Raw genomic sequence first — 15,606 nt, 5'->3', positions numbered from 1 at the left:
CCCACGATATCGGCGAGGCCCACGATTCTGAACGTTGCTCGGAATCACCTCCTACGCGAAGCCACACGTGGCACCCATCGCGGGCCCTCTCTGCGACGCCGGCGATTCCTATCGCTGCTCGTCGGAACCCCTCTTACGCGCGAATCACGCGCCGCACCGTCGCTGGATGGAATCCCTACAATGCACGACGCGCCAGTTGCGCGCGCCGCATCTTCGCTGGATGGACCCCTTTGCATGCGGTTCCTCTCGCAGGCCCTACTCTGTGAGGCCGGCGATTCTGATCGCGGCCGTCGCAATCCCACCTACATGTGGCTACTCCCCGAGGCCGGCGAACTCCGCTGCCCGGAATCGCCTCAATGGAGGCTCGCTTGGCACCATGCGACGACTCGTCGCAGCACGGTTGAGTTTCTAAGGACGTCGAGCGGGACCTTCATAGCCTTTCACAGCACTCGGGCTTATGCTTATGGTGGTTGATCGTATACCATGTGTATCCTATAAGATGATCGTTCTTCTTCGTCCTTTGTTTTACCGGATTTGTTGTTCCCGATCTTCAAACGGCGTATACGTGAAACACCTGCGACCATTGTACACCGACTGCTTTCATTCCTTTTTCACACCCCGCGTTTCACCCAATTAATTTAATTTGATAACTGTTGGATTGAATGAATGTGGTGTTGGTGTAGAGCAGGCTTGACGGACCAAATGGCCTCCTCTTCATCCTTCATGCTCTGACCCGAAAACGAGACGCTACTTCAGGTCGTGCAGTCTATTGCTGCCAAGCATGCTCGCCACCTCGACTCGGCGGGCTCACCCGCACTGGATCAGCAGGCCGAGCTCAACTCAACTTTCGGTTTCCCTCGTACGCGGTGCGCCCTAGATATTACTTTCGCCCGTCGGCCGGGTTCGTATTCCGTATACCGATCTCGAGCTCGCTCGAATGCTGCTGCCCCATGGACGCGAGACTTTAGATTTCGGAGTGCTACTTTACTCCATCTGGGGATGCCGCTCAGCTAAAACTCGCCGTCAAACCCGCCCGCACGCACGCGCCCGAACTAATTGATGACGTCATCGACTATATCACGCATTTGCTTTACGGCGTCATTAACGTAATTGCGTGCTTCCCGCGATCTCATCGGGGATTCGATTACATTTCCCTGTACCTTGGTAGACTACGTACCAAATGTCCTTTACGTAAATGCCGTAAACAACGTAACGCGGCGCTACCTCAGGGTCGCGCGCCAGCGCCGTTTAGGGAGTACACGGTGACCTCGTGAAATGGTGACATTGAGCGTCGCGCCCGACTCCCTTGTCACCTGCGCATGTAACGGGGCACCGTACTGCCTGCTCGCCCTTGACCTTGGGCTCGTTGTTTACTCTGGGCTCGTTGTTTATCGGACAGAGCTCTTGGCTCGTACATTTCGAGCCTGCGAGACGCCTCGTCTGATTCCATTTTCCCTCTGCCCGGACTGCCTGTGACTCAGCCTGACCCAGACTGTGAAGGTCGTCTGTCTTCGGTATGCAGCGCGCTGCTGCACCCTCGGTGGGGGGGGGGGGGGGGGTGGGATCGGGTGCCTTAACAGATGTTTCGTCTACCTCGATAATCTTACGGTTTGTGGATATGTCCAAGGGATATGACCATGATGCCTCTACCTCGATAATCTTACGGTTTGTGGATATGTCCAAGGGATATGACCATGATGCTGATTTGCAGCGCTTCCTTGAGGTCGCGCTGGTATTATTTCTGGGGTACACCGTGACCCATGGCTCTGTCGCTCCGGGTAAGGAGCATCTGCGACCTTTTCTCGACATGGCCCCTCCCTGTGATCGGGCCACCTCGCCCCTTGTGGGGGCCCGGGAGGTTATTGTTGCTCGCCCGGGTGCCGTCCGGTATAACGCCTCCCACCTCGCCCCTTGTGGGGGCCCAGGATGGACTCTTTGCATCCATGGATGGTCGATCCGAGCCATTCCATGATGGTGTTGAATGGATGGATTGGTCGGACAGCCGTGGATGGACAGTCCATCCGGGGCGATGGCTGTCTTTGGGTCTCTGTGCCATTGTGTCCGTGGATGGTCGATCCATCCGCGGTCCGGCTGGATCCGTGCCATGCAATGATGGCGTTGTATGGATGGATCGGTCGGACATCCGGGGATGGCCAATCCATCCGGGTCATCTAGCATGACAATCATCTCGACATCTAGACAATCCATCCGGGACAACGCTGGGACAAACATGGTTTGTCCAGCCGGGACTCTCTCTCGGTCTGCCGATCTTCTCCGATCCTCCGCGCGCGCTGTACAGCTGGACAGGATGCCATATGCATCCCGGGGGTTCTGCGCGCTTCGCTGGAGAGGCGCATTTCGGTCGTTTTGTGTGTCGTCGTAATCAGCCATGCCGGTCGTCCAGGCAGCCTTCAGAGGCCGCTCGTGTCTCGTGCGATCGCTGCCAACGGTAGATTCGCGTGCCGAAACAAGAGTTTGTAATGCGTATGTACCCTTGGGAGCCAAGGCAGGTACAGACTTACTGTAGTGCTTACTGTAATGGACTTACTGTAGTGGCCTCCTGTCATGTACTCTTACTTACTGTTACGGCTTACTGTAAAGAGGCTTACTGCTATACACATCTTCCACATCGACACATCTTCCTGAAATGTTGCCTTGCGACGAATAGACATGGCTTACTGGTTTACACATCTTCCACATCGACACATCTGCCTGTAATGTGTTGCCTTGTGACGAATGGACAGTCGCTCTTCGTCAAGGCACACCTTATGTAATGAGTTGCATAACGCAAAGGTACACCTTATCCATCTAGCTGCTGTGCCGACTACCCCACAGTAAGACTACTGCTACCCACGGGCTCATCGTCTTCTCCCTGGGATGAACACTGCTTGCTCGGTTCGATATCTTCTTGATTGGGATTTCCTCCTCAATACTTCTATATCTGGGGATTGATGCTAACCCGGCTAACAGGTTCAAATGCAGTAACCCTGCCATCGACGTGGATTGACGTGACCCATTCGTTTATTGCTGATGCTTGCTTGCAACCTGACGAGCGGCAGTATAGTTCTAACGGCGGGGAGAATGTAGTGAAATTATACCAAGGTGAACCCAGGGGTGCTCGCTACGGAAGGGGCCGTCTATAAGACCCGGGACAACCGGGGCGTGCGGACACTTCAGCGGAACTCACTGTGACATTATCCAGTAGTTTGAATGGTATGTACGCCCCCAAATGCTGCGCTGACAATGCGCTGCGCTAACCATTGTTATATTGAAACTACCATTGCTGCTCATGAATGCTCTGATTTAATGCCTGTTGCATGCATGTATATTTACAGGATGTACTCCAGATCTAAATGATATTAAAACCTACCCAGAGGTCAAGTCGTGTCTGAGCTTGATTTTCACGACACACACCATATTTAATTATAAAATGATAATGATTACCTCATAGCAAAATGCATCACACTCCCTCCTCATTTGCACACCTTGTATTCCCCTCATGGTTCACACACACCTTATTTAATTATAAAATGATAATGATTACCTCACAGCAAAATCCATCACACTCCGTGCCAGATGCCAGAGATGCCAGAGCGTTTGTGGAGTTGGTGTCTTATGTTGTTTGCCATTGAGGATGGGACATACCTGTTCAAGTTATCAGATCTACATGAGATGTATGAACGCCCTCTTCAAAATGTTGGGCATGATGTGTCAATTACAACAGCCGGCTGAAAAGCAGGCTTCTTGAGCACTTGGCCGACACCGGTGTGCAAGAACAGACAGATGGCAAGAACATTGTTCATCTATTTCCAGAAGGCAATTTTCAACAATTTTGTACATGACGGCAACAGCAGAACTGACAAGTTAATTCATTTTTATTCACTTAGGATGCCTTGCTCCAACATATCAAGAGGGTGGTATACCAAGGTGGCATCTGGACCACAAGTCGTCAGGCACAGCCTACGGTTCCCTCCCCGGAGGGGTGGGGATGGACAATGCAGAATGACCACTGGGTCCCTGTTTGGATGACCATCCCGGAAGCAGCTAAAGCATGCAAAGAGCTCATCAAATGTGGTTGCAAGTCAGAAGCCGGTTGTGTCAGTCGTTGCAAGTGCACGAAAGCTGGTCTACCCCACACAGAACTTTGCAGTTGTAACTGTCAGAAATAACTTGCTTGCAGCTACAGCTCATCACCGACACGATAGCTATCACACTTATTCCAGTTCTGTATGTTTCTATTTTGAACAATGAATTACTTGCGTGAGGAAGGGGGAGCTGTCACTGTGTGTTTTTAACAAGGTAATAAAAATAATGATAGAAGAAACAACATGTCGGCCGATATGCTAATATTCTTTCGCATCTCAAGGAATCACTGCTACAAAATGGGACAGAATCACGAATATTTGTATAATGTATATGCATATACATTTGATGCAACATATATAATTTTGTGTCATTTACCCCTTTATTAAACCAGCTAACGACATAATGATCAAGTGTAACTAATAATAGCTCAGTCAAAATTACTAAAAAAAAAAATGCTCCAGTGCTGTTTTAAATTCTGTAACTCAACGGAAGATTATTATGTACTAAAGTCTCGATATGTGGATGTTAACTAATCAAACGAATGTGTGCAGATGGATCTAATACGAATTTTTTTTTGTTGTTGTTGGTGTTGCTGGATGACATCAGATTGATGTCATAAATCCTTTAAACATTGTCTAAGAAGAAAAATGACAATTGCATTGAATTCCTTGACCTCGGAAACATATATTTCGATGTCAAAATACACTTAATAGGTGAGCAGATAATCATAACAATTGTGCAAATTATGACTAAAGCATGAAATTTTACCAGTGTTAGTACATACCATAAGCTTCATTTTAAGATCAAGAGGTAAGTCAGATTTGACCTCTGAGGATAGTGAGAGGTCAATGACCTCAATTACATTGAAATTGTCATTTTTTCACGATTCTGGTGCAGTTTGTCTGTTTTGGGAATCATTAAAAAGGTATGTTGCCATGTGTTAGTCCCTTTATCTTCTGGAGAGCCTTTATACATAATCACAGGATGCAACCATGACTGAACAAGTGCTTTAAATGAGGTCAGTGACCTCAGAAAACAAATTTATTGAAATACACATTTTGGTTATTGTGGTGTCCAGAACAGCTTGCATGAAATCGTGTTGTAAGATATAGACGCATAAATATAAAGGTGTCTGATTGCACCTAACAGTCTCCCGAACATGCACATAATGCAGTGCACTTGAGTGCAGCCTTGGTGCACTTGCAGCGGCCGGTACATCCCTTCTTGCAGCCGCAGTGGATCAGTTCGTGGCAAGATTTTGATGCCTCTGGCAGTGTCGTCCAAAGAGGCTGCCACCCAGAGGCCTCCTTTGTCCAGCCCCAGTCAGATGGGATTGGTAACTCTGGATTCAGGACCAGAGTTTGGTTCCAGCAGTTGCCCTGGAGAGATGCACGCTTGATGTGCTGCTGGAGTGCTGCCTGCGTTGGGGGAGTGTTTTCTAGAGCCCTAGACTTGTGTGCGAAGAGCTGTTTCCAAGCAACGTTCACTTCCATGGTGTCACTGGTGCGGTCATACATCAGCACAACGAAGCGCTCCAGCAGTGACATTGACTCCTCACTGACATCACTTGGCATGCGTAAGAGTTCTTCAAAGGCATCAGTCACCTGTGGGAACACTTTCCAAATCTCCCAGGCAGTCTTCTTCCCTCTGCCAGCGAAATAAGACACAGTGTCGCACCCTGTGAGGGCATGGAAGATGGGGAGAGTAGTCTTGGGTTCATGGCGGCAGCCAGTTGGTGAACAGCTATGTACCATGGAATGTCTTATCATTGCCACCGAGTGTGCGCTGTCTAGGAACAGAGGCAACAGTGCATTGATCGCGGCAGTTGGGATCACTGCTTGCTGGACATCGGCATGGTAGGCAGACCATGACACCCATTCATCTATGGATTGCTTCTCTAGAGCTGTCTTCACTGTCCTCAGCCACCCATACTCTTCTTCCATGGCAGCTTTAGCAGCCAGGAGGTCGGGAGGCCTTGCAGGACGTTGTACAGCCGGTGCAGTGAAGTGCTTCGTCTTCATGGCAGCAGGTGGCACACTTGTGTACACTGATGGCAGAGGTGCTACCGACTTGGCGGAAGAGATGTCTTGCCCAATCACCACTACACCACGGTCGGGTCTGCCATTCGTGTGTGATGGATGTTGCATTAGGGAGATACCTGTGCCATGAAAAGAATCATTGGCTGTCGCAGAGCTGGGGTTATGGTCAATATTATCGACAGCCCCAGTAGTGAACAGTCCCTGGCGCAGCTTGGGTGGGCAAACAACTTCTTCCATGTTGAAGCGCTGGCAGACACCATTGGCAATGTCTGCTGTGAGCTGTAGGAATCTATCATATGACACACACATCCCTAGGCTGAACAGTTTGTCAATCAGACCTCTGCTCCTGGTCACAGCGTGAATCTTGAGGGACAAGTAGAGTGGGAGTGGGGTTTCTCTCTCGCGGCTGTGGCGCACTGAGGTTGACTCCACACTGCGTGCATGCTTTACACTGTTGAACACCAGTAGCTGCGATACTGTAAGAGCAGCAGTTGTGGTGATTGTGTTGGCCAACTGAGTCTGGTGCTTGATGTTCGCCCCATCGAGGATCATGTTCACCAGAGCAAGGAGGGATGGTGTCACAGAATCTTTCTGGCAGTCAGCTTGGAACGCACCGTCAAAGGTGAACCTGGTCTCAAACATTTCTCTACGTACTACATGTGCTGCTCTTACTAGGTGCATGGCATCACTGTCATGATCACAGGCCTTCTTCAGGGCGGGACCTATATCTTTCTCAAACAAGAGAAGTGTGTCTCGGCCCTGAGAGTGGGCTCTCAGATCAGGAAGCACAGAAAGAAGTCTGTCCTTCAGTCTGGTTGTGTGTATTCTGTTGGTTACCGTGGCACCCAGCTGCTCCAGTCTCGTCTTGTAGAGGTTAGCCACGTCTGAGAGTTTAAATACAGGCGCATTGTCCTCATCTGCATGCATGTCCTCCATGAATACCACCAGCTCAGCAAAGGCTATGCCATGCAGATGATCCGCATCCTCGTCCTTGAGTGCGGCTGGTCTGATTTTGTTGTATAATGCACGGAGACAGTTGCGATGGTATTTTGCCTCGATGGCAATCATGTCTCCTGCAGACAGCTTGGCCAGCAGTTCAGTGTCCCCCAATTCAGTGGCACATCTCCGAACGTTCTTGTCAATTTCCTTTGTAGCTGCTCCGTGCAAGTCTGCAGTGCCAGCTGGCTTATTGCAGAAGAAACAGATAGACTCGGTTGACTGTGGAAGCCTGTGGGCAGCTGCTGATCGTGTGTGCACGGTTGGAGTACCGGTACTAGATTGCTGTCCTGAAGCTGATTCTGCTCTGCTCTGCTGGTTAAACATTTTTTTGTTAAACTTTAAACGACATTTCTTGTGCCACTGAGCACTGTGTGTCCTCAAGGTAGCTTCTACGCCATCACCATCATCCAGTCTGTTCACGTTGAGTTCCATTGGCATGTGCCGAAGTCCCTTGAACTGGAGGAGGTCTTCTGTCAATGATGCATAGCCACTACCACTCGGTTTCATGGTTGATCTTAGTGGGCACTGCAAAGGTTCATCTGTCTCTGCTTGGCAAAGAATACAAAGCTCCCAGTTAGTTCTTGGGGGTGGTCTTGATTGCTTGGACGTAGAGGGCTGGGCTGGGTCTATGAGGATATGACGCTTTGCCATAGTGACGATCAGGTCTGGGATGCTTGTATCTTGGCTTCGATCATCAGGCAGGGAATCCTGCAACACACAAGTACAACAAGTGTTAGTACCAGCCACCACAGTTTACATTCATTGGCATCAATATTTGATATGTTGAGGTAATTGACCTCCCCCTGTCCTCAGAGGTCAATGCTAGACATCTGTAAATAACTACCAACACTGTGTAGAATATGTAGACACTTTTATTGGAACACAAATGCATGGTTTGTACATCATAAACATGTTTACCATTAACGAATGAAGCCAAACATCAATATTTTGATATTTTGAGGTCATTGACCTCTCACGGTCCTGAGAGGTCAAATCTGCCTTACCTCCCGATCTGAAAATGAAGCTTATGGCATGTACTAACACTGGTAGAAATTTCATGCTTTAGTCATAATTTGCACAATTCTTATGATATGAGAGATTATCAGCTGTACTATAACAGCCTTGTTCTAACTAATTGATTTTTTATATTTGATTGCAAAATAATTATCTTATGACGTCATAATGACATCATAAATCTTTTAAACATTGTCTAAAATGAAAAATGACAATTGGATTGAATTCCTTGACCTCGGAAACATATATTTCGATGTCAAAATGCACTTAACATCCTAGTTCTAACGAATTGATTTTTTATATATGATTGCAAAATAATTAGCTTATGTCGTCATAATGACATCATAAATCTTTTAAGCATTGTCTAAAATAAAAAATGACAATTGCATTGAATTCCTTGACCTCGGAAACATATATTTCGATGTCAAAATGCACTTAACAACCTGGTTCTAACTAATTGATTTTTTTTATATATGATTGCGAAATAATTAGCTTATGTCGTCATAATGACATCATAAATCTTTTAAACATTGTCTAAAATGAAAAATGACAATTGCATTGAATTCCTTGACCTCGGAAACATATATTTCGATGTCAAAATGCACTTAACAACCTAGTTCTAACTAATTGATTTTTTAAATATATGATTGCGAAATAATTAGCTTATGTCGTCATAATGACATCATAAATCTTTTAAACATTGTCTAAAATAAAAAATGACAATTGCATTGAATTCCTTGACCTCGGAAACATATATTTCGATGTCAAAATGCACTTAACAACCTAGTTCTAACTAATTGATTTTTTATATATGATTGCGAAATAATTAGCTTATGACATCATAATGACATCATAAATCTTTTAAACATTGTCTAAAATAAAAAATGACAATTGCATTGAATTTCTTGACCTCGGAAACAGAAATTTCGATGTCAAAATGCACTTAACAACCTAGTTCTAACTAATTGATTTTTTATACATGACTGTGAAATAATTAGCTTATGTCATCATAATGACATCATAAATCTTTTAAACATTGTCTAAAATGAAAAATGACAATTGCATTGAATTCCTTGACCTCGGAAACATATATTTCGATGTCAAAATGCACTTAACATCCTAGTTCTAACTAATTGATTTTTTATATATGATTGCGAAATAATTAGCTTATGACGTCATAATGACATCATAAATCTTTTAAGCATTGTCTAAAATGAAAAATGACAATTGCATTGAATTCCTTGACCTCGGAAACATATATTTCGATGTCAAAATGCACTTAACAACCTAGTTCTAATTGATTTTTAGCCGCGTCGCAGACGCTGCTCATAGAGTGCACTCTGCTGTTGTTGTTGTTGTTGTTACCACCCCCTTCTTCTTCTTCTTCTTGTTGTTGTTGTGCTTGCAGAGAAGACAAAACCTCAAAGCTCCACCCATTCTGGGAACCATAGCTCCACCCATTCTGGGAGAGACTTCATATAAACAAATATCCACCATTTTATTAACTCACATAGCTTTGAGGCCTGTTTTGTAGGCCCGTGGTGTCTTCCTCTCACACAGTTTTCTTTCAAATCAAATTCGATATATCATTTCATTTTTCACAGTCGCCAACATAGTTTTAGACTCGGTTGAAAAAAAACGGGAAGAAAATCCGATGAAAGTTGCCCTTGAAAGAACGAAATGAATTCTCAAAGGCCTGTAACTTCAAGTCCATTGACATATATTTTTTTAAAATCGCGGCATGCTCAGACATACACCGCCCGAAATAAGAGCCGGGAAAATGCCGAGATATATATATTTTGATTAAATCGCGGCATGCTTAGTCATACACCGCCCGAAATAACAGACGGGAAAATGCCGAGATATATTAAAAATTCGTCCATTTGATGACAATCGTCACGATTAAATATTTAATTTATACGTCGTCACAATAATGTGGAGAGAGGAGCATAGCTTCGTTCACGTGTCGCCACATACGGGAAATTGCCGAGATATATATTTTTTTCAATCGCGGCATGGTCAGTCATACACCGCCTGAAATAACAGACGGGAAAATGCCGAGATATATTAAAAATTCGTCGCCACACACGGGAAATTGCCGAGATATATTTTCACTTTGCACAAAGATAACATCAAGTAATCGAATCAATAGGAATGTCCTGTGCCTATAACATCGACGTTTTCGGCACAGCTGCATCTAGGCATTGTGTAACATCGACGTGGCTTTTGTTTTAATTAAAACTTTTTGTACTTGTTTTTATATGATTGCGAAATAATCAGCTTATGACATCATAATGACATCATAAATCTTTTAAACATTTAAACAAAGCGTGAATTTGACACCCAACCTCGAACAGTTCCTGGAGCCTAAGGTATTCATTAGCAAGAGAGCTGCGAGGATTTCAACCTTGGAGAGCAAATCGAAAGATCCCAGATCATGTTTCCAAGGTTTCCAAGGGAGATGGGACGGAGACGGGAGACGGGACGGACACTGGAGACGGGACGGACACGGGAGACGGGACAGACACGGGAGACGGGACGGACACGGGACGGACACAGGAGACGGGACGGACACGGGAGACGGGACGGACACGGGAGACGGGACAGAGACGGGATGGAGACGGGATGGAGACGGGCGACGGGAGACGGGAGACGGGACGGGACGGGACAGAGACGGGACGGAGACGGGACAGAGACGGGAGATGGGACGGAGACGGGAGACGGGACGGAGACGGGAGACTGGACGGAGACGGAGACGGGACGGAGACGGGAGACGGGACGGGACGGAGACGGGCCGGAGACGGGACGGAGACGGGAGACGGGACAGAGACGGGACGGAGACGGGAGACGTGAGACAGGACGGAGACGGGAGACGGGACGGAGACGGGACGGAGACGGGACGGAGACGGGAGACGGGACGGAGACGGGAGACGGGAGACGGGACGGAGACGGGCGACGGGAGACGGGAGACGGGACGGGACGGGACAGAGACGGGACGGAGACGGGACAGAGACGGGAGATGGGACGGAGACGGGAGACGGGACGGAGACGGGAGACTGGACGGAGACGGAGACGGGACGGAGACGGGAGACGGGACGGGACGGAGACGGGCCGGAGACGGGACGGAGACGGGAGACGGGACAGAGACGGGACGGAGACGGGAGACGTGAGACAGGACGGAGACGGGAGACGGGACGGAGACGGGACGGAGACGGGACGGAGACGGGAGACGGGACGGAGACGGGAGACGGGAGACGGGACGGACACGGGAGACGGGACGGACACGGGACGGAGACGGGACGGAGACGGGACGGAGACGGGAGACGGGACGGAGACGGGAGACGGGAGGGAGACGGCAGACGGGAGGGAGACGGGAGGGAGACGGGAGGGAGACGGGAGGGAGACGGGAGGGAGACGGGAGACGGGACGTACACGGGAGACGGGACGGACACGGGAGACGGGACGGAGACGGGACACGGGACGGAGACGGGAGACGGGAGACGGGACGGAGACGGGCGACGGGACGGAGACGGGAGACGGGAGACGGGAGACGGGACGGAGACGGACGGACGGGAGACGGGACGGAGACGAGACGGAGACGGGAGACTGGACGGAGATGGGACGGAGACGGGACGGAGACGGGAGACGGGACGGAGACGGGACGGAGACGGGACGGAGACGGAGACGGAGACGGAAGACGGGACGGAGACGGGACGGAGACGGGAGACGGGACGGAGACGGGACGGAGACGGGAGACGGGACGGAGACGGGAGACGGGACGGAGACGGGACGGAGACGGGACGGACACGGGAGACGGGACGGGACGGGACGGAGACGGGAGACGGGACGGACACGGGACGGAGACGGGAGACGGAGACGGGAGACGAGACGGGAGACGGGACGGAGACGGGAGACGGGAGACGGGACGGAGATGGAGACGGGACGGAGACGGGAGACGGGACGGACACGGGAGACGGGAGACGGGACGGAGACGGGACGGAGACGTGAGACGGGACGACGGAGATGGGACGGAGACGGAGACGGGACGGAGACGGGACGGACACAGGAGACGGAGACGGAGACGGGACGGAGACGGGACGTAGACGGGACGGAGACGGGACGGAGAGGGGAGACGGGACGGAGACGGGAGACGGGGGGGGGGCGGGACGGGACGGGACGGAGACGGGGGACGGGACGGAGACGGGAGACGGGAGACGGAGACGGGAGACGGGACGGACACGGGAGACGGGAGATGGGACGGAGACGGGACGGAGACGGGAGACGGGACGGAGACGGGAGACGGGACGGGCACGGGAGGCGGGACGGGCACGGGAGGCGGGACGGGCACGGGAGGCGGGACGGGCACGGGAGGCGGGACGGACACGGGAGGCGGGACTGACACGGGAGGCGGGACGGACACGGGAGGCGGGACGGACACGGGATGCGGGACGGACACGGGAGGCGGGACGGACACGGGAGGCGGGACGGACACGGGACGCGGGACGGACACGGGACGCGGGACGGACACGGGACGCGGGACGGACACGGGACGTGGGACGGACACGGGAGGCGGGACGGACGCGGGACGGACACGGGAGGCGGGACGGACACGGGAGGCGGGACGGACACGGGAGGCGGGACGGACACGGGAGGCGGGACGGACACGGGAGACGGGACAGAGACGGGATGGAGACGGGATGGAGACGGGATGGAGACGGGACGGAGACGGGACGGAGACGGGAGACGGGAGACGGGAGACGGGACGGAGACGGGCGACGGGACGGAGACGGGAGACGGGCGACGGGACGGAGACGGGCGACGGGACGGAGACGGGACACGGGAGACGGGACGGAGACGGGACGGAGACGGGAGACGGGACGGACACGGGAGACGGGACGGACACGGGAGACGGGACGGACACGGGACGGACACAGGAGACGGGACGGACACGGGAGACGGGACGGACACGGGAGACGGGACAGAGACGGGATGGAGACGGGACAGAGACGGGATGGAGACGGGACGGAGACGGGACGGAGACGGGAGACGGGAGACGGGACGGAGACGGGCGACGGGAGACGGGAGACGGGACGGGACGGGACAGAGACGGGACAGAGACGGGACGGAGACGGGACAGAGACGGGAGATGGGACGGAGACGGGAGACGGGACGGAGACGGGAGACTGGACGGAGACGGAGACGGGACGGAGACGGGAGACGGGACGGGACGGAGACGGGAGACGGGACAGAGACGGGACGGAGACGGGAGACGGGACGGAGACGGGAGACGGAGACGGAGACGGAGACGGGACGGAGACGGGACGGAGACGGGAGACGGGAGACGGGAGACGGGAGACGGGAGACGGGAGACGGGACGGACACGGGAGACGGGACGGACACGGGACGGAGACGGGAGGGAGACGGGAGACGGGAGGGAGACGGGAGACGGGACGTACACGGGAGACGGGACGGACACGGGAGACGGGACGGACACGGGACGGAGACGGGACGGAGACGGGAGACGGGAGACGGGACGGAGACGGGCGACGGGACGGAGACGGGCGACGGGACGGAGACGGGAGACGGGAGACGGGACGGAGACGGACGGACGGGAGACGGGACGGAGACGAGACAGAGACGGGAGACTGGACGGAGACGGGACGGAGACGTTACGGAGACGGGAGACGGGACAGAGACGGGACGGAGACGGGAGACGGGACGGAGACGGAGACGGGAGACGGAAGACGGAAGACGGGACGGAGACGGGACGGAGACGGGAGACGGGACGGAGACGGGACGGAGACGGGAGACGGGACGGAGACGGGAGACGGGACGGACACGGGAGACGGGACGGACACGGGAGACGGGACGGACACGGGAGACGGGACGGGACGGGACGGAGACGGGAGACGGAGACGGGAGACGGAGACGGGAGACGAGACGGGAGACGGGACGGAGACGGGAGACGGGACGGAGACGGAGACGGGACGGAGACGGGAGACGGGACGGACACGGGAGACGGGAGACGGGAGACGGGACGGAGACGGGACGGAGACGTGAGACGGGACACGGGAGACGGGACGGAGATGGGACGGAGACGGAGACGGGACGGAGACGGGAGACGGGACGGACACGGGAGACGGAGACGGAGACGGGACGGAGACGGGACGTAGACGGGACGTAGACGGGACGGAGACGGGACGGAGAGGGGAGACGGGACGGAGACGGGAGACGGGGGGGGGGCGGGACGGGACGGGAGACGGGGGACGGGACGGAGACGGGGGACGGGACGGAGACGGGAGACGGGAGACGGGGGACGGGACGGAGACGGGAGACGGGAGACGGGACGGAGACGGGAGACGGGACGGAGACGGGAGACGGGACGGAGACGGGAGACGGGACGGAGACGGGAGATGGGACGGAGACGGGACGGAGACGGGAGACGGGACGGAGACGGGAGACGGGACGGACACGGGAGGCGGGACAGACACGGGAGGCGGGACGGGCACGGGAGGCGGGACGGGCACGGGAGGCGGGACGGACACGGGAGGCGGGACTGACACGGGATGCGGGACGGACACGGGAGGCGGGACGGACACGGGACGCGGGACGGACACGGGACGGACACGGGACGCGGGACGGACACGGGACGCGGGACGGACACGGGACGCGGGACGGACACGGGACGCGGGACGGACACGGGAGGAGGGACGGACGCGGGACGGACACGGGACGCAGGACGGACACGGGAGGCGGGACGGACACGGGAGGCGGGACGGACACGGGAGGCGGGACGGACACGGGAGGCGGGACGGACACGGGAGACGGGACGGACACGGGAGACGGGACGGACACGGGAGACGGGACGGACACGGGAGACGGGACGGACACGGGAGCTGTCAGCACCTCCGCCGCCGCACCGCGCAGTGCTCCCACAAGGTGTACTCCAACTTCGTCCGGATTCCAACCGTTGCCTCTGCACCAGTGGTGTAGTCTAATTTTTTGTAGTGGGTATACTGTGATTTTTCCCTTCCAGCCTCATAGTCATCCGTCCCAGAGCGACGCGCCCCAGAGCGACACCCCATAAGCACCACTACACTCACTAATGCATACAGTAGGTGACGTCAGATCCGGGTCACAGGTCACGAAAGCCCCAATGCCATTAGTCAGTGCTTCTTAACACAGACGGGGTGAATTTTATCAAATCAAATCAAATTTTATTCATATAGCGCATTTTAGGAATGAAAGTTATTCATATAGTGCATTTTCGGAATGAAAATTATTCATATAGCCCATTTTATGAATGAAAGTGTGAAAGTTCTGTCACGAAACTATGTTGTTACGTATCCTCGCGCATTTTTAAGTGGGTATACGGAAATCCTGGACCTTTCCTAGTGGGTATACGGCGTATACCTGCGTATCTCGTAGACTACACCACTGCAGTCTGCACACGTATTCAAACTGCGCC

At 53.2% G+C, this 15,606-nt stretch overlaps 1 protein-coding gene across 2 annotated transcripts; it reads right to left on the bottom strand.

Annotated features, from left to right (window-relative positions):
* Positions 1-3,786: 3,786 nt before the first annotated feature.
* LOC137412953 (uncharacterized) lies at positions 3,787-15,258 on the bottom strand. Of its 2 annotated transcripts, none has more exons than XM_068098308.2 (2): positions 15,045-15,258; positions 3,787-7,832 (listed from the first exon to the last, which is right to left on the bottom strand). In XM_068098308.2, exon 2 carries the CDS (start codon positions 7,773-7,775, stop codon positions 5,229-5,231), a length of 2,547 nt encoding a protein of 848 aa, XP_067954409.1. In that variant the 5' UTR covers positions 7,776-7,832; positions 15,045-15,258; the 3' UTR covers positions 3,787-5,228. The 2 variants fall into 2 exon arrangements, with proteins under 2 accessions (XP_067954409.1, XP_067954408.1); XM_068098307.2 differs by having other exon boundaries at positions 15,059-15,241.
* Between the last annotated feature and the right edge of the window lie 348 nt (positions 15,259-15,606).

This window comes from Myxine glutinosa, chromosome 2 (genome assembly GCF_964187855.1).
Source record: "Myxine glutinosa chromosome 2, kmMyxGlut1.1, whole genome shotgun sequence".
Classification (NCBI taxonomy): Eukaryota; Metazoa; Chordata; class Myxini; order Myxiniformes; family Myxinidae; genus Myxine; species Myxine glutinosa.
Note: the sequence above shows the minus strand (reverse complement) of the source record. Positions and strands in the feature narration are given on the sequence as shown.

Excerpts from the sequence above, each read along its gene's own strand:
- LOC137412953 (XM_068098307.2), bottom strand. The coding sequence starts at position 15,223 with ATGGGGTGTCGCTCTGGGGCGCGTCGCTCTGGGACGGATGACTATGAG. Across the intron at positions 7,833-15,058 it reads CCTTGTGGGAGCACTGCGCG|GATTCCCTGCCTGATGATCG; the intron begins GTGCGGCGGCGG and ends TGTGTGTTGCAG.